This window comes from Caretta caretta, chromosome 10, assembly GCF_965140235.1.
Source record: "Caretta caretta isolate rCarCar2 chromosome 10, rCarCar1.hap1, whole genome shotgun sequence".
Taxonomy (NCBI): Eukaryota; Metazoa; Chordata; order Testudines; family Cheloniidae; genus Caretta; species Caretta caretta.
This window is the reverse complement of record NC_134215.1, coordinates 34866823-34885801: the sequence shown is the minus strand read 5'-3', so window position 1 is coordinate 34885801 and position 18979 is coordinate 34866823. Positions and strand designations below refer to the sequence as shown.

Here is an 18979-nt window from a genome sequence, read left to right as displayed (position 1 = left end):
ACATCAACTCGCAGTGGCTTTTATACACAGTTTTGGGGAGATCTAACTTTGAGATGCTGGCTTCCATCCCGTTACTGAAGACCCCCTTTTCATGCTCCTCCACTCTAAACACAAAACACCTGAATAGTTCATTTGCAGATCACCACAACAGCATGTACCTATACTTTTTGACACCAACACAGCTCATGTCTGCTATTGTATTAGACTGCACTGTTGTTCTGCACTTCATAAGCACTGTATGCATCTGACAGGAGCATATAAGCTTGAGTTGGCAGTAATGCAAATGTGCAGAAACAGGAAGAAATAGAGGGTTATTATAATTCATAAGGAATTTATAATGAGTTTATGGAACTCTGACACCTTCTCCTCATTCAATACACACAGTTATCATGTGCCCATCTCTGGGTACCCAGAAAATGGCATATGATTTTATAGCATATGTGCATTATGGACTATTTACCCTTTGGTGCTGGGAGTCAGGATTTCTTAAGTGACTTGCTAATAGATTTCATATTACAGGTAACAGAGTGAGCTCCAGGTTTTGCTACTCCAAGGCATCAAAACTGAATAAAACCACTGTATGCAAAGTGATTTGGCTTAAGCAGGTCTGGCTGCACATTCCTTTCTATGGAAGGAAACCAGTAGGTTTACTACACAGATGCGTTAGTGCCAGCAAGTATCATTCATGTTTGGGGAGCCTTTGGCAACAGTGCCATCCATTTTCCATGAGCTCCTTTTCCTTTTGTTCAGAAGGAAATCCTAAACAAAGGATTCAGTGCATCACTGAGTTAGTCCCTAAGGAGTCTGTCTGTATAGGGACACCAGGCACTGGACTGTATGTCTGCTACTTTACATGTTGTCAAACCCTATAGAGGTTGACGGCTATCACGTGTTCTGTCATGTGATCAATCATTATGCAGCAGTTTATGAGATCACATGGATCCTTACAACTGTAGGGTGTGGAAGCTTGTCTAATGGGTGTGCGAGTGGTCAGAACAAATGAGTGGTTGTCATGATTCCTAGATTCTATTCCTGACTTTGTTACTGTAAGCCCTTCAGCATGCCATTTAGGCTCTCTGCATCTCCATGTCTGCGTATATAAACATGCAAAATGGCTATAATACTATTTACCTAGCTCATGGGACTGTAAAGGCTCTTTAGTAGTATAAAGTGCTTTGAAATCCTCAGATAAAAGGTGCAATGGGGGTGCAAAGTTGTGTTAGACTATTAGGGCCAAAACCTACCTCCATGTTCACCAATATGGCTTCCAGTGACTTTATTGGAGCCCCACACATGCACACAAGTGCAGAATTTGACCCTGAATTAATTTAATTTACTGTGTTTTTTATCCTGCTTGACGGGAACACACAGCAAAAAGGCTCCTTTGTCTGTGCTCAGTAAGCTGCCCACGGCCTGCCTAACTGCAAAGCCTGTTAACAGTAAGAACAACTCCTACCAGCTATGAACTCTTTCTCGGTGAAGAAGAGGACTGCCTGCCTGAAGGCCATCTCTGGGGTCAAGGCCATCACTCTCTGAAGGTCACTGGTGTTAGTGCTTGTCTTGTCTCCCAGCAGCGTCAGCTTCTTCAGGGTCTCAGCAAGAACCCCAAAGGCACTGACTCTCCGCAGCGCACAGATGAGAGCTGGGCTGGACATCAGCATATTGATGCTTCTTTGCCAGGAGGTATCTCCCACCTCGAAAGGGGTTACTTCTTTGGCCTGACTCCGAGTGAGACGGTGCAACCACTTGAGGCTCAGAAGCTCAAACCCTGGGTCAAGTCCTTCTGCAAGAAAAGAGAAACCTGTTAATTACTAATTGATAGCTTGTGTTTCCTAGAGGCTGTTCTCTGCTAGTGTCTTACATTCACACTCGTCTTATGATCTTCTTTAGCAGACAGGAACTTCCAAACTTGTTTGGTCTCCACTATCCCTCCCATCCACCAGGACGTGCAATGCAGGGTTTGGAATCACACTGGGCTAAAACTTAGTATATTCAAACAATACAACTTCTCGGAAGTTAAATGGCTAATAATTAGAGCCAGGAATGGGCTACCTAGGAAATAAAGAACCCTGTGCCACATCAGCAGAGACGCATGGAGATCAAGTGCCGCAGTCTGATTAAAGAAAGGCTTTAATGTAGAGCAGGTGAAAGGGACATGTTGGGAATACAATGATATTTAAGTGCTTTGATACAGCATAGTATATAATTATAGATATTGTAACTGCTCTGATAATGCTTCATTTTAAGGGATATTAATTATAGTAATCAACTCCATTGTAACATTGACTTGTCACTAGAATAACTTAACTATTGTTATGTTTGCAAACTAGGCTTGTTTTCTGTGTAGCAAGATGTTTGGAGGTTCAATACATAATTGTATGTTGCTGAGGTTACTATGGGCTAGATTCAGGAACCCTTGCACGCAGTGAGTAGTATCATATTCTGCGAGTACGCCCATTGGTTTCAAGTCTACTCTCGGAGTAGCGTGCTACTCAGTGAGACCCAGGCTGCCAGACTCTGACCCTATGTTAAGGAGTACTTTGTTTTTTACTTCATAACAATTTCTGTGCAATTAGTGCCAGTTAATAAAATAATCATACTATTTTGCTCTTATATAGCACTTTTCAGACATGCATTTGAAAGCACTTTACAAAGGAGGTCAGTGTCATTATCTCCATTGTACCAATGGGGAAACTGGGGCACAAAGCAGTGAAGTAACATGTCCATGGTCACACAAGAGGCTAGTGGCAGAACTAGAGTAGAACTCAGGTCTCCTGACTCCCCTGTTCTGTTCCCTATCCACAGAACCATCTTGCCTCCTAAATATGAGGGCTGGGCAAACTGGTTCGGATTACATATATGAGCTAGCCTGAACCTTAGCACATCCTTGAACTGATTCAAAACCTACTGCAGTCAAATGATGCCCATCCGGGCCAAGATCACTCACTAACATTCACAGACTCTTTAGGGAGATAAATAAATACACCTATCTACCTGATAGGGCCTGGGATAGAGTGTTAGAAGCTAGCAGGTGAGGCAGCACTCTGATCACTTAGGCATCAATCAGCTCCCCTGGAAAAGGCTAACTAGGGAGGTGCAAGCTAGTTTAGCTGCTCAGGCTGGAAGAGCTAATTAGTCCAGCAGCAGAGGCTATGAGAAGGACGCAGGAAGGACATACTGGGGGAGAGAGGGGGTAACCAGCGCCAGCTGAGTCCAGTGCGTGCAGAGCTTTCAAGGAAGGGAGACTTCTGTTCCTCCCTGGCCCTGTGGGAAAGGGCTAAAGGGAGAAAAGCGCTGTATTAGTGTCGGTGATGGGAATGTAAATAAATCACTCAGCAGAGAGAGTCTGAGAGGTTCTTGGGGCATCTAAGGATGGGGAGGAGTGGGCCCCGTTACAGAGCCCCTTTCACCACTTTTCCTAAATGAACTTGCTGAGTTAAGAGTAGCTGGATAGAATTTAGCTGGCCAAGGCCTACAAACCTTCCCCAAGAGAAGGAGTCACCTGGGTTTTGAGGTTGCTTCTGGAAGCCAGGATGAAGGATTTGGCAAAGAAGATGGCCAGCACTCTTCATGGCTTCCTTTCCAATCAGTGTCAGGATGACAACTTGTTCCATTTCAGGATCCGAGGCGTAGGTTCGGTGGCATAAAAGATCCAGAGGAACATTACACGAGTGTGGCACTGCACTGAGATTGCCTCCTGCTCAGAGAGAAGATCAAAACAACAAACCTAGTTATCCAGGGTAACAAACTTTCTCTTTCTCTTAGTGTGGAGGGATTGATTAATTCTCCAGAGAATAACAGAGCATGGGTTCTAAGAGTAGCTTCCTCCCAGATACAAAAGTAGGACGTAGGCAAGTGTCTGGTGACTGAGTCTCAACGTGGTCTAAAGCAAGGGCTTATCTGCAAAATATGAGCAAGTTTTGTTTCCAACAGTGAATCGTTCTCCAGCCCTAAAATCATCAGAGCTAGAAAGTCTGGATTGTGTTTTTAAACTGATGTCTAGATATTTATATTTGGTTAGGTCAGTGTCTTTTCTCTTTTAAAAATATCAGTGTCTATATATTTATTTTAACAGTGAGCAAAAATCAGCTGGTTCTTCAGATCACACGGGAGACAAAACTCAATTCAGAGCAATGATGCAGGCTGCAGTAAACCAACTTCTGGTTACTCAGTAGCTCTGCAGCATGGAACACCTTTCCCATGCTTCAGCTAGGCATGACCAGGACGTGCATAACAGTCGGAAATCCCTTGAAAGGAACTTTGCCGCATTCTACTCCTATCACTATTCAGTTCTTAAACCCAATTGTTAAGCAATTAGGACCAGTACTGGTTTATCAGTTGCTACTGGCACCAAGAGGCCAATTACAGCAATTAGGGATTTCAGCCCAGATCTCAAAGCCTTGGAGTTCAATGGGAGACAGGGGCCTAACTATCTTTGAGGAGCTGGGCCTTCATGTCCGCAGGTTGGACTCAGAATCTTCCTTCAGAATTCACCTGAGTGCACAATGGGTCAGTCCTGAAGCCCTTGTACTCTGGCAAAACACTTACTGAGTTCAATGGGGAGGACCAAGCAAAGATTCCAGGATCTGGCTTAAGATTTGGTTTTGATCACCATTCCCTTCACTTTTATACCAAATCTATTATCCTTCCTAGCTTAATGCTATTTAGAAATGGAATCCCCAGGAAAAATGTCCTTTTCTTTCTCTCCTTTATGCTACCTATTAAGATTTTACAGCCCACAATATGATATAAATTCTAATTGATAACACACACCTATTTTTTACTAGGGGAGCTTTTGACTCCCTAAAGCCAATGTATATGGCCTCATTTCTGATACCCAGTACAAGTAAGGATAACACCTTACTAGTTGTCCCATTGGAGTCACTAACCAGCATTAGGAAAAGATCTCAGAGTACAGTGCTAAATATATTATTATTGACAATGAACCAAATCCTGAGGTTCTTGCTCAGGAAAATTCCCAGTAAAGACTCCAGGATCTGTCCCTATAATAGGCAAATCCTGGGTTCTGGATTAGGCAGACCTCAGCATCTTGCTCTGTAATCAGCAGAATCTTAGATTTTCCATCATTCTGACATACCCAGTGTCTGCAACAAGCTGTCAGTATAGGGAGTCACGTGAATACACAATGCAGGTTCCAGTTCAGCACTGGGAGGTAAGTTGCTTCGTACCTCCCCAAGGAGTCCTCGTTCTGCCAGTTCATTCATCAGTCCTAGGAACAGAACAATAGATTGTGTACGAAATATCACGCACAGCTATTTACGGTGCATTCTGTCAGAGCAAGACTCAGCGGAAATGCACGCCATCCTGCCATCTATCCTTGGCTCATATTTCCAAGCTCCTATTATGGAGATATTAATATGGGTCATGGCGAGTTCACGCAAGGAATATAAAACACAGTTTTGCAGCCTCACCAGCATGGTAAGCCACATTCATTTACAGCAGGATTAAGTAGCTGCTGGAAAAGCCTGGCTTGGCCATTACTTTTCTTAGAAAGATCTTAGCTTTGCAGCCAACATCCTAGCATTTTCAATTGACACCGACCCCAAGTTATGAAAAGAAACCACTCCAAAAAGAAATGACAAGTCTCTGTGTTCTGTTTCAGCCCTGACTGTCATTTGGTGTCTTAGACTAACTAGGATATATCATCAGGCACGGACAGGTTCTAGGAGTAGGATCCTAGTTGGCATACCTTGGAAAGGGGAATAGTATTGGAGAAGGAAAGGATTATTCCTTAGCAACACTGGACTTCTTCGTGGGGTCCTTGTAGCCAGCCTGGCATTTCCTGGTGGCCAGATGAAAGCTTATTTGACAAAACTGTCAGCTTTTCCACAGGTGGCTCTGGAATAAGCCACCAGTCCAGGTCAATTTAGAAGCCATGAAGGGTAGCAGGTGTGAGGTTCTGCGGGAGATGGAAGGTAGGCCCACGAGGAGGTTGATGCCTCTACACAGCTACCCGGCAGCTGTGATAAGGCTGGATGCATTATCACATAGACCCCATAGAGACAAACACCACAGGAAGCACCACCTCAGAAGGCCAGACTGACAGCTTCCCTCATGGCCCCTATTGGTCCAGGCACCCTATTTAAGCCCAAGAGAAGTTCCAGGAAGTAACGTGCAACTAGGTGGACTCCCCAGCCAGTTATAGTGTCTCACTCCCAGACTCCGACCCTGACTCGGACCCCGGGCTTCTGCCCTTGAACACCAAGTCCGATCCCAACCCCTGGCTTCAGTATTTGAACTCTGCCTCCCACTTGGACCCCTGGCTTTGGTATTTAGACTCTGAAATGGGATTTTGACCCCTGGCTTTGGCATCTGACTCTCGACCCATGCTCTCAGAGTCAGACACCAGCCCTGCCATAGGACTGATCCTCCAAGCCTTGGCTGTGACAGCACGAAAGAGATGTTTACAAAGTTGGTCTAAGGATTGTGGTCAAGTCTGGATGTTTTTCTACAATATCTGCTCTAGTTCAAAAAGGAATTGTTTCAGGGAAGTTCTCTGCCCTGATTTATGCAGGAGGTCAGATGAGAAAATCAGCCTTGATAGCAGCCTTCAACTACCTGAAGGGGGGTTCCAAAGAGGATGGAGACAGGCTGTTCTCAGTGGTGGCAGATGATAGAACAAGAAGTAATGGTCTCAAGTTGCAGTGGGGGAGGTCTAGGTTGGATATTAGGAAAAACTATTTCACCAGAAGAGTGGTGAAGCACTGGAATGGGTTACCTAGGGCGGCGGTGGAATCTCCATCCTTAGAGGTTTTTAAGGCCCGGCTTGACAAAGCCCTGGCAGGATGGTTTAGTTGGTGTTGGTCCTGCTTTGAGCAGGGGATTGGACTAGATGACCTCCTGAGGTCTCTTTCAACCCTAATCTTCTATGATTTTATGATCACAATGGTCCCTTCTGGACTTAGAATCTATGAATTTTTGAGTGGCAATCTTTTACCTTTTCAAATTTTTCCTTTTGCCAATTTCTGCTTGGGTATATGAAAGCACTGTAAACACTGTGCATATTCTCAGTGACCTTCTCAAAGAGAAATATTTGCTCAAATTCCCTTAGAAAGACCAGGAACCACATTTCTTCAATGAGTAACTTTTCTAAGGAATTTAGGCAGAAAATGATTCAATGCTGTAATTAGTCTGCCATGATTAATCAGTCATGCCTGAGCATGTTTTCAGGGAGTGTGTGAGATACTCACTGGAGAAAAGGGAAAGAACCTTTTGCATTATCAAATCATTCTGAACCTCTAAATGTGTTTCCCGTTGTAACATCTGTGATTTATGGTTTTCCATTTTCAAGCATTATACTGTGCACTATAGAAAAGCAAGGCACTAATGGGAGGAAGAAGAATAATTCTCAAACTGGGGTAGTTAGTGAGAGGACACTGTAAAGCACCCAAACCCCAAAGAATAATGTACAGGGTCCAATCCTGCAGCGAAAAGGGAGTTCTGCCCAAGTGTGGGCTGGATGACTAGAGGATAACTATAGTGGACTAAAGAAGCAGTGAAGAACGGATGATGTGATTGAAACACAGGACTGAGTCAGGAGAACTGGGTTCTATTCCCAGATTTATTGTATGATTGTGCCCAAGTCAGTTAGCTGCTCCGTGCCTCAGTTTCCCCATTTGTTAAATAGGGATAGTAATGCTTTCCCTGAGGTTTAATTCGGTGTTTGTAAAATACTTTGAGATCCTTGGGTGGATACTGCTAGAGAAGGGCACAGAGGAAAGTTATTATTTGCCACATAGATACTCAATTAACCAGCTTCCAGGGTCCCTGCCTGAAAAGAAATTGAAAAGCTAATAAGTAAAGAACTTGCTGTGCACTGGACAAAGCCAGTCCTGATAGTCTGAGGGGCCAGCTCCTCGGCTAGTATAAATCAGCATCGCTGCAATGAAGGCAATGGAGCTATACTGATTGACATTAGCTGAGAATCTGGCCCAAAGCATATGCCTACCACTGCACACGTACACCAAGAAATACCTATGTGCTAAGAGACACGATTTTTAAAAAATAGGTGCCGTGTGAGGCTATGTCTGCACTTAAACCGCCACAGTGGCACCGCTGCACTACTATACACTTCAGTGTAGACACTCACTCCAGTGACGGGAGGGGTTCTCTGTAGTCAATCTTCCCCGACAGGCAGTAGCTAGAAGAATTTGGCCAAGGATTCTCTCCTGCTCTTTGGTCATGGGGCACACATCCCTTCTGTCTTTCTAGCTACTTATATGGCCCCATCACTATTCTATTCTATGTAAGTTCTCATACCACCATACTCATTCATCACCATACTACCTGAGCACCTTCAGTCATGCATTAAGCAACATGACTAATATCTATCATGTCTGTTCCCTCATCCTCTCCCCAAGGGGAGAAGCCTGTGTTGAGTCAGGAGAACTGGGTTTGGATTTTTTTACAGCAGATACATGTTGCTCTATGGTTATATTGGAGGAGGCAAAGTCAAAGAAATGCACTTGGAGCAGAAGGTCTGCGATGGTCCTTAGTTCCTTCCGCAGTCTGGGCCTGGCCCCTGAGAACGCTCTGTCAGCAGAGTAACTGATACCGTCCCAAGGATTTAAAACTAGAAAAACAATAACAATCCCACCCTTTCTTCTCAGAATGTAGAAGGAGCACCGGGCATTGGTTTTTGCAGGTGGCCATATGTCTGACGAGTGGAGACGTGCACCTGTGTGAAGACCTTGCTGAGGGAAAGCCAAGTCAAAGAGACAAATTTTGAATATGCTGAGGTTCCTCAGCCTCACCCCTTGCAGGAACAAGAGCTGTTGTCCAGGCCTGGATCAAGTGCAAGTTCTAGCTCCTAGTCTCCCAATTTGTCAAAAGTTTAATTGTTCCATAGCTAGATAGATGTGGGACAACATGGTCACAGGGGGAGGGGTCTCTCTCATGGAGCTAAGGCCAAACCCTTGGAGGCCTTTGAATATCACGATAGAGACTCTGAACTGGACTCTGTTTGCCACTGCAGAGAGCCAGGGCAGTATGCTCACCTGTGCTCAACCTGTGTTGCTAAGCAGAAGGGCTGCTGCATTTGCAGCAGCTGGAGCTTTTTAAGCCAGGCATCTGGCTTCATGAATTCACAGCTACTTCATATGAAGACAGAGAACCTAGAGTACCGAGCACAAAAGCAATGACTCAAATGGATTTAGGGGTCAGAGTGGACAAACAGCTGCACATGAGCTTGCAGTGTGACACAGCGGCAAAAATGGCCAATGCCATCCTTGGACGTATAGACAGTTGAGTAGGAATATGGAAGTGATTCTATCTCTGTATGTGGCATTGGTGAGGACAATACCGGATTACTGCATACAGTATTTTAGAAAATTGGAGTGGGTGCAGAGAAGAGCCACAGAACTGAGTCAAGGGTTGCAAAAGAAGCCTTGCAGTGAAAGACTTAAGAAGCTCAATCTGTTTAGCTGATCAAAAAGAAAACTGAGATGTGACTTGGTTATGCTGTATCAGTACCCTCAAGGGAAGAAAATACCAGGTACTAACGGGCTCTGAAACTTAGTGCAGAAGTCCGTAACAAGAGCCAATGGCTGGAAGTTAAAGCCAGACAAATTCAGATTAGAAACAAGGTACACATTTTTAACAGTGAGGTGATTAACCACTGGAACAAAATGCCGAAGGAAGTGGTGGATCCTCCAACTCTTGCAGTCTTCAGTAAAGATTGGATACCTTCCTGGAAGAGTTGATTTAATCAAACACCAGTTATGAGGTGTAAAAACTGGGTGAAATCTTCTGCCCTGTGTTATACAGACTAGATGATCTAATAGTCTCTCCTGTCCTTAAAATATGAATTCCTAGGTATAGAATGAGTTGAAATAAACAAGCCTGGGCGTCACAAATAGGTGGATCACAAGGGCAAGGTCTGAATCGGATAGGAAGAGGGACTGTCTTCTGGCACAGTTGCAGATGGATACTTTTGGCCACCATGATTACCTGGGCAATGAGGAGTCCAAAAACTGAAGGCTAAAGACCAAATTACTGCATAGCTTGATTACCTGATACACAGAATGTGGATCTAATGGTGGTGGCTGATTCATATACAAGTCTGGTGGTGCATGCTACTTAGTGAAAGCTAAGGTCAAGCCCATATATTTTGAAAGGGTTTGACTGCAACATGGTGCTGTTAAATGAAGCTTTTCAGTCTGATGCACGCCCAAATACCAATGCTCTTCGCTGAGGGACCTGGGAAAGACTGGCATTACCTTTCACCAATGCAGGAACATGATGGCCAGCATTCTCCTTTCTCAGCAGTAAAATCAGACAGTGCAAGCGTGGCTCAGCAGGAGGTTCTTCTCTTGAGGATCTCTTATCAGGGGGACTTGAAGTCTTGTTAGGGCAAAATACAGCCATCTGAAATTACATAGGCCAACACTTCAACCCTAGGAACCTAAAGCTAGACTCCTAAGTCCATGTTTAGGTACTGTGACAAAGTTCCTGCTCTACCTTGGTGGGTCTTGCGCTTATTGGTGGATTTGCTCGCCTTGGAGCTTCACAGCAGCCCTCAGCTTGGCCGTTTTTCTGAACCCACAGTCCAGGTCGACTCCTCCTGTGTCTGACCAGGAGTTGGGAGGATTTGGGGGGAACCGGGGCCCGCCCTCTACTCCAGGTTCCAGCCCAGGGCCCTGTGGAATGCAGCTGTCTAGAGTGCCTCCTGGAACAGCTGTGCAACAGCTACAACTCCCTGGGCTACTTCCCCATGGCCTCCTCCCAACACCTTCTTTATCCTCCCCATAGGACCTTCCTCCTGGTGTCTGATAATGCTTGTACACCTCAGTCCTCCAACAGTCCGCATTCTCACTCTCAGCTCCTAGTGCCTCTTGCTCCCAGCTCCTCACACGTGCACCGCAAACTGAAGTGAGCTCCTTTTTAAAACCCAGGTGCCCTGATTAGCCTGCCTTAATTGATTCTAGCAACTTCTTGATTGGCTGCAGGTGTTCTAATCAGCCTGTCTTAATTGTCTCCAGAAGGTTCCTGATTGTTCTGGAACCTTTCCTGTTACCTTACCCAAGGAAAAGGGACCTACTGAGCCTGGGGCTAATATATCTGCCTTCTATTACTCTCCTATAGCCATCTGGCCCAACCCTGTCACAGTACCTATTTAAAAGTGATTTAATTTGCAGGGAAGCTGAGCATCCACAGATCCCATGAAATCAAGGGGAGCTGCTGGTGCTCATCACCTCTGCAAATCAGGCCATTTGTATTTCAATGCTGCCATGTGGATTTAGGAGCCTTACTTCACAAGCATTTTGGACATAGTGTTATTTTTTTATTTGATAAAGTGTTATGAAGAAGGAAGATGGTTCTTCTTCAGATCTGAAGAAAAGCAGGTGGTAAACAAGCTCCTTGTGCAGAGTTTTCTTGGTGAACCAGGAAGTGCCCCACTCTACAGTCTCAGACCCCTCACCCTGTGCAACACATGACTTACAAAGGGCTGTCTCCCTATGCAAGGAAAAGTCTCACTCACTTCACTGGCTGTTGTGCTAATATGAGGAGTACAGACCTGGGCTCATTTTTGTCTTTCTCGGTTTGATTGGAAGCCCTGTTTTAATGATTATTATCTCGGTTTCCTTGGACTGAGATTTGACAATGCCAAATGCATACTCATTCAGCTGCATCCGATATAATATTACACATAACATCAGATAAAAAGCTTGCTGGTTGGCACCATGATAAGAGAACCCTGACAATCTATATTAATACATGCTATTGGGAGATCTCTTTGTTCAGACAGGTATTAACTTATGAGAGAGATGTGAAGAAAAAATGGTTACTCACCTTCTCGTAACTGTTGTTCTTCAAGATGTGTTGTTCATGTCCATTCCAATCAGGTGTACGCACGTGTGTGTGCATGGCAGCCAGAAAACTTTTCCCCTAGCAGCATCTGTCAGGTCGGCCTGGGAGCCCCCTGGAGTCACACTGGGTACTGAGACTGGTGCCTCACAGAAGATTGTCTATGGGTGGAGCTGTGGTGGTGCCGTGACTGCTTGTGGTCCTTTCTTGGCACCGAGGAGGAGGTGACGGGTGTGGGATCTGCTGAGCCTGGGTTGGATTGTGGCTGGACTGCTGCCTCCATGAGAAGGATCTTGAGTCTTTGCTCCCGGTCTTTTAAAGTCCTAGAGCAAAACCCTTTGCAAATTCTGCTCCTCTCCTTCTGGTGGCTCTCCCCGAGACACCACAGACAGGAAGAGTGTGGGTTGCTCTTAGGTATAAATTTTCCACAGTCCTCACAGAGTTTGAACCCTGGGGACTTGGGCATACCCCAGTGCTGGGGGGGTGTTGTTTGTGGGGGGGACCCCAAAAGGAAACTTATGACCTAACTACTAATACTAAACTAACACTAGTAACTACTGAGAACTAACTATAAACACTAAGAGTGGACACTGCCCAAACACGCTTGCAAAGCAAGAGCAACATGTTGTTCCAGCTAGCCATCACTGGTGGTAAGAAGGAACTGAAGGGGTGGTGGGTTGGCAGGGATGTATATTGAGTGCCATGAAGGTGCGACTCCAGGGGGCGCCTGGACTGACCCGACAAATGCTGCTAGGGGAAAAGTTTTCTGGCTGCTGTGCACGCACACGCGCACACACCTGATTGGAATGGTCATGAACAAGCACTCGAAGAAGAACTATGAAGTTATGCAGTCACATATGAGGAGTATCTCCTGATGACACATTCATTGATTAAAAATCATTTTACAGTGATTTTTTACAGTTAGGGCCCAATCCAGCTCCCATTTGAAATCAACGGCAAAATTCATATTTGACTTTCACAATGGCACAATCTGGCCATTAGTGTTCTCTGCTGCCAGGAAGGATGGGGCTTTAATGGGATTTTCCAGCACAAAGGAAATTCAGCTCTGAAAGCAACTGGAGGTGCCACTCATAGCAAAAGAAGATGATGTCAGAAAGATGGGGAATCCTGGGTGCAGGCTGGCTGGCAAAAGGGTAACAAGAGTGAGAAAACCACAAAGCAAAGTTCACCCAAGGATGAAGCAAGGGTGAAGCATGCTCGTCGCTATAAAAAACATGATTTCCCTTAGTGAGTGCAAGCTAATCCGAGGCCCATTTGGCTTTGTGTGGATTAGTAAAATGGCACAGCACCTATTCCACCAGCCTGGTCCACCTCACAGAGCTGGATTCACTGGTGGCTGATTTGACCACTCTGCTGAGAAAGTCAGCATTGCTGACCATCTCTGGGATTCAAATAGCGTCAGAACAATGTGTTAAAATATTTGTCCCCTTTTCAGAGGAGATGCTATTACCGTACTAATGTAAAAGTAGACCCTGTTCTAAACTGGGATTACTAATGCAATCATTTCACATTGGGACCAGCTGTTGCAACAGGCACATAAAGTAACACTGCTTCTTCATTATGAGTCTTGCATTGTTAACCTGAGGCCTGCAGGAGTGTGACTTTAAAAACATTGTCATCTGGGATGAAAATAGGGTGACCAGACAGCAAGTGAGAAAAATCAAGACGGGGGTGGGGGGTAATAGGGACCTATATAAGACAGTCCTTAATATGGGGACTCTCCCTATAAAATCGGGACATATGGTCATCCTAGATGAAAATGAGCTGACTGTAACAATTGCATCATGATATTCTGACCTTATCTCACCATGTGGCAGCATCATGACACAACATGTAAACATCATGACATAATCATATTGCACCAGCCACACAGATATTTTGGGGTGCTTTCACTATCCTGAGAGCCCGGCCTGCAAGATGTTGGACAGTCATGTCAAAATCAAAACCACTGGGGTTGGAATCAGACTAACCCATTGCAGCTACATTGTAGGTTTTAGCAGGAGCACTAATGGATATGGCATTCAGGATCTGGGAAAGCATTATTCTAGTGACCCTCTGTCCCATACCTGACTTGTTGTCATGCTGAGCATGATGGCTCGCTTGGGAGAAAGTCGCAGCTGCCTGATTCCCTGCAGAGTAAAGCCTCTCTGAGTACAGGTTGAAATCACATCCCCGTATGCATGAGGAGGCACAGCAGGTGACACAACCAAAATGACATCCCCTGGATCAAAGTAAAGATGAGAAGAGCATCAAGTTATTTTTGTGGAAACTATTCCATCTCTGCAGGAAACCTGATGAAAGTGGCCAGCCCCAACTTCCAGACCAACACAGATGATGACACTACATTCTGTGGAAAGCACTGTTCTTGAGCCAGCTTAAGTGTAAGTGGGGGAATAGTCCCGCTATTGTAGGGAACTTTCCTGGCTTCTGCACTACCCCGGTGAAGAGGGCGAGCGAAAGGATCTGAGTCCTCACTCCCACTTCCTTTACCCAGTGGCCTCCCTGCTCTTGAGGACTCTCCTTCCAATCTCCTGTCTGGCAGAGTCCTCGTAACCCCAACAAGGCTGGGCCCAGGATTCCTGGGGGGTTCGACCCCCAACCCTGCTGTGGTCACCTAGGACAGGGGCTAGGGTGTCCCCACTCCAGGGTACTCTCTCTGCACTGGGAACTTCTCTGACCCACTGACCATTACATACAAGTTAAAGCAAATGCAAGTTATTTAATCAACAATTAATTTTAAAAAGAATAATAAAAAATGGAAAGGTTAAAGGAAACATGTCAACCCGCTCTGTGCCAGGGAACATCACAAACAGTGTCTCTGGAACATCAGGGCAGTTCACAGTCTGTTCCTTGTAAGTCCAAGGTCTCCCTCTCAGGCTCTGGCTGTGCTGCAGGGACGCTGTGGGTTGGACACTTGCTCTGGTGGTGGCCACACGCTCTCAGGCTCTAAGTGGTAGGACCTTTCTTCCCGGTGTCGCCCCCGCCCTGTCGGGGTTACGATCCAAGCCTGGCCTGCAGAGCCCCTTGACTGAGGCGTCTCCCTGTGCTGGGCCTGCTGCCCAAGGTCCCCCTCGCTCTCCCCAACTGCTCACCGCACCCAGCTCCAGACTGCTCCAGCCACAGCTGCACCACTCTGTCTCTGCACTGCTGCTGCTGCTCTGCCTCCAGCTCCCTGGGCTGCTTCTTTGGCCCCTCTGGCTCTGGTTGCTACAGCTCTGCTCCCAGGACAGGTCTGCTCTGCAGGCTGCTTCTGTGACTCTGCTCCCAGCACTGACCTGCTTCCTGAGCTGCTTTTCTGGCCCCTCTGGCTCTGGTTGCTGCAGCTCTCCTCCAAGGGCAAGTCTGCTCTCCTTGGGCTGTGCCTCTGGCTTTGGGGCTGCAGTTCTGCTCTCAGGACAGGGTCTGCTCTCTCTGGGCTGCTTTTCGGGTCCCTCTGGATCTGGCACAGCTCTGCTCCCCAGATTAGCTTGGACCCCTACTTTCTTCCTAGCTCGACCTCACTCTGTCTGACCCAGACAATGCCAGCTCACATGGAGGACGGGACCTCCCTGTCCTCCTGACTCCCTGATTAGCCTGCTCGCCCTGTCATTCAGGCTGACCTGGACCATTGGCCTCTCCCCATTGTTCCTGGGGGCTGTCAGTCTCAGGGTCCTGATTCCCCATCGACCCTTCGCCCTTTTTAGTACTGGGAGCTAGCCAACCAAAACACCCCCACTGAATGTTAGTAAGGGGGCACAGTCCCCTTACATAAGGCTGGTAGTGGATTAAAAGAACCAGAGGGAAGGTGTGGAATCCAGTGGCCGGGCCACAAGGGATGTGCTGGAGAGGATCACCCCTTGACAGGGTGTGACTAGCTTATTCCAAGGCAGGCTTCCAGAGAGCTCAGTGAGGGAGCACAGTGGCTCCTCTTGCCAATACTCCTGCATGCTGTCCCCTCCCAGAGAAGATCTTCAGCTTCTCTTCCAAAAGGCATGATGCACCACCCATCCGTTTGAAGAGCAAAGGTTGGATACAACTTCCTGAGCCCAACAACCACAGATGGAACCATAGCAGGGGGGATGGGGGGGGGGGCAGCTCAGCAGCCTACATCACATGTGAATCATCAGTGGCCATAAAAAGATAGGGAAGCAGGAAATCTGGCTCAGCCCATCAGCAACAACCACCACCTGCCATCATCCCCACCCCGGAATGTACAGAGCGGAGGGGTGTCTGCCAGAGGAACTTGCTCAGATGCTAGTGTTAACATACATACTTACACTGAATGCATTTAAAAGGTAGGCCTCATCTTTTCTTGACTTTTATCTTCCTTCCTCTCATTCTGTCCCTCACTTTCCCTTCCTCTCTCATCTTTCTGGCTCCTGTTTCCATTCTCCCCTCCAATCCGCTTTTCTTTGGCAAATTAATTTCCTCTTCCTCTTTTCTATGCCAGAGCATCCTCTTCCTCTCCTGTCCTTACTGTCTTCTCACTGCTGGTTGGAGGGCTCCTATACCCCTCAGTTCCTCCCTGAAGGGCTACCCTTAGTGCCAGGGAGCAGAGGAAGGTCAGCAGTGCTCTGGTGGCAAAATCTTAAAACCACTCCTTCTTTAGACAGGTTTCAGAGTAGCAGCCGTGTTAGTCTGTATCCGCTAAAAGGAAAGGAGTACTTGTGGCACCTTAGAGACTAACAAATTTATTTGAGCATAAGCTTTCGTGAACTACAGCTCACTTCACGAAAGCTCATGCTCAAATAAATTTGTTAGTCTCTAAAGTGCCACAAGTACTCCTTTTCTTTTTTCCTCCTTTAGAGAGGGCAGAAGGATTTGCTGTCCCTGACCCCACTAGAGGAGGCCACAGGGCCCAATGGCTCATCTACCTCACACATTCTCCTCCTGAGCACAGATTTCCCAGGAAGACAGGCTCTCTCTGTTCCCACTTCCTAGCTGGCTGTCACTCCTGTATAGGGCTACTGGAGCAACTTCTCAGCCAGCTCTTTAGGGGGAATACAGAAAGTGGGAGCCTACACCTGCAAGGAGGAGTGGGGAACCTGGGAAGGGAGAGGAGCAATGCAAGAGCCAGTTAATAGGAGCTGCTCCCTGTGCATCTTTCCAGATGACTGGTTGACCACCTCGTCCCCGGCCCTAGAAAGGCCAGGAACATGCATGTGGGATTGTTTGAACTATTTAACTGCACTACCTATGTGATTATATCCCAGGCTGTGAAGAGGACAGGCAGATGGTGTGATGCTCTGTCCTTGCCTCCATGGGTCCCACGTTTCCTGACGGATTTCGCTAGCCTCAGAGGCTCACTGTGACCCTCCACGTAACCCTTCTCTCTCTAGAGACAAGGGTCACAGTCTACTGAGCCATTTTCATCATAAGCCAGCAAGGTGAGGAGAAGTTATCCTTCCTTGCACGGTCTCAGTTGTCTCCCAGTCTCAGTGATTAATCAGGGGGCAAAGGGTGCGGGAAGCCCAGGCCCACCCTCTACTCCGGGCTCCAGCCCAGGGACCCTAATAGTATCAGCTATGGTAGCTGACCTTTTAGAAACATAACATGTACAATTCCCTGGGCTACTTCCCCCACAGCAGCCCTCACTTCCTCAAGCTCCACTTCACCCTTACCTCAGGGCCTCCTTCCTTGTGCCTGATATGATATGTACTACTCAGTCTCTCCAACAGCGCAGCTTCCTCCCACAGCTCCTGACATACGCGTCCACCTGACTAACTGGGAGGCATTTAACTAGTTTCAGCCAGCCCCTGATTGGCTTCAGGTGTCCCAATCAACTAGCCTTCTCCCTGCCTTCTGGAAAGTTCTTAATTGGCCCCAGGTGTCTTAATTGACCTGGAGCAGCTACCATTTCACTTATCCTGGTACCAGAGATTTGTTTAGCCTGGAGCCAATATATCTATCTCCCACTACTTTTCTATAGCCATCTGGCCTTGCCCTGTCACATTAGGTAGATATGCAATTCAAGGACACGATTAACTCCCATAGAACTGTTCCTTCACTAAGTAGGTCCCAAGAATAAAGGGTTTCCTGTTTTAGATTTCCTCAAGCATGGTCTAGGAGGCCTGTTGTGACAATTGGACTTACAAAGTGTATCCCTGTGAGCTCAAATGTAAAAAGTATTTGAAAGTTCATAAGATGTTACATTAACCATGAAAAATAGATCAAGTTGTTTACAACCCTGAATGTTGTAACAAGTGCGAGAGAACCAGACAGACAAAGAAGATGGATTAGGCTAAACCAGAAAGTCCATGTTGATATAATCCAAGGAACTGCTGAAATTATGCTTTGTAAAAATAGAAAATATGAAACCAGAAGTTAATAGACCAAAATTGGTGTAATGGATATTAGGTGTAATTGGTGGATAAAATAATTAGGGGGATGAATTATGATGCCTACTTTCCCCCTTTGTGGGTTTTTTAAAAAGAGATTTTGAAAGAAGACATGTTCAGATCAGTTCATTTCAGCTCTCCCTCACATATACCATCCCACTTTGCATCCCAGCTCATCCCCAAAAATGCCAGCACTTCAATTCATCTCAGCTCATCTAAAGGATTTTCTTCCTGAGAGGAAGGCCGGCTGGCCGTAATCTTGTTCAAGGAACTTGGTTTTCAAGCACGTAAGATCCTGCATTGTTTTCCATTCCCTTATGCTATTTTCTGCTCCCCTCCCCCTTTCTTTCCTTCTATCCTTTCTCTCACTCTCTTGGCTTTTCATCAAATCCTGAAGTCAACCATGCTGTATTCATCCAAGCCTGCCTTGTCTAAGAAGAAAAGATCCAATTAGATGACGTCACTGACCAGATCGTAAACCAGGATCCAAGCAGCATGTGTTGTGGTCGACTTGCCAGCCAAAAGCATCCACTTGTAACTAACCAGCAGGCCAGTGTTCCAAAAACAGCAAGAGGAGCTATATCTCACCCATCTTTTCTATTCTGTCTCTTCTCCACCATGGGTCTGTTTGCTTGTTAAGAACAGGAAAAGTAAATGACCTGGACACATCAGGACTGAGAGTAAAAAATCCCTCTTGTTTTCATCAAAGAAAGGCTGTTCTGAAAATAAGAGACTCTGATATTTTGCCTTAAAAAGGAGAAAGGATTTAAAGGTTTTGACTAAGTTTGTTTTGCATAATCATTCAACCACAGATC

The 18979-nt window shown here is 46.2% G+C and overlaps 1 protein-coding gene across 11 annotated transcripts in view; it reads right to left on the bottom strand.

The window, feature by feature from the left end:
- Positions 1-18979, bottom strand: part of DNAAF8 (dynein axonemal assembly factor 8) — a 150689-nt gene that overhangs the window by 35336 nt on the left and 96374 nt on the right. For all 11 annotated transcript variants that reach the window (XM_075132866.1, XM_075132869.1, XM_075132867.1 and 8 more), the window contains 5 exons: positions 13914-14068; positions 10239-10386; positions 5099-5230; positions 3503-3697; positions 1457-1783 (listed from right to left, as the gene is read on the bottom strand). In XM_075132866.1, coding sequence (XP_074988967.1) covers positions 1457-1783; positions 3503-3697; positions 5099-5230; positions 10239-10386; positions 13914-14068 — 957 coding nt within the window. The remainder of the gene's footprint in view (positions 1-1456; positions 1784-3502; positions 3698-5098; positions 5231-10238; positions 10387-13913; positions 14069-18979) is intronic.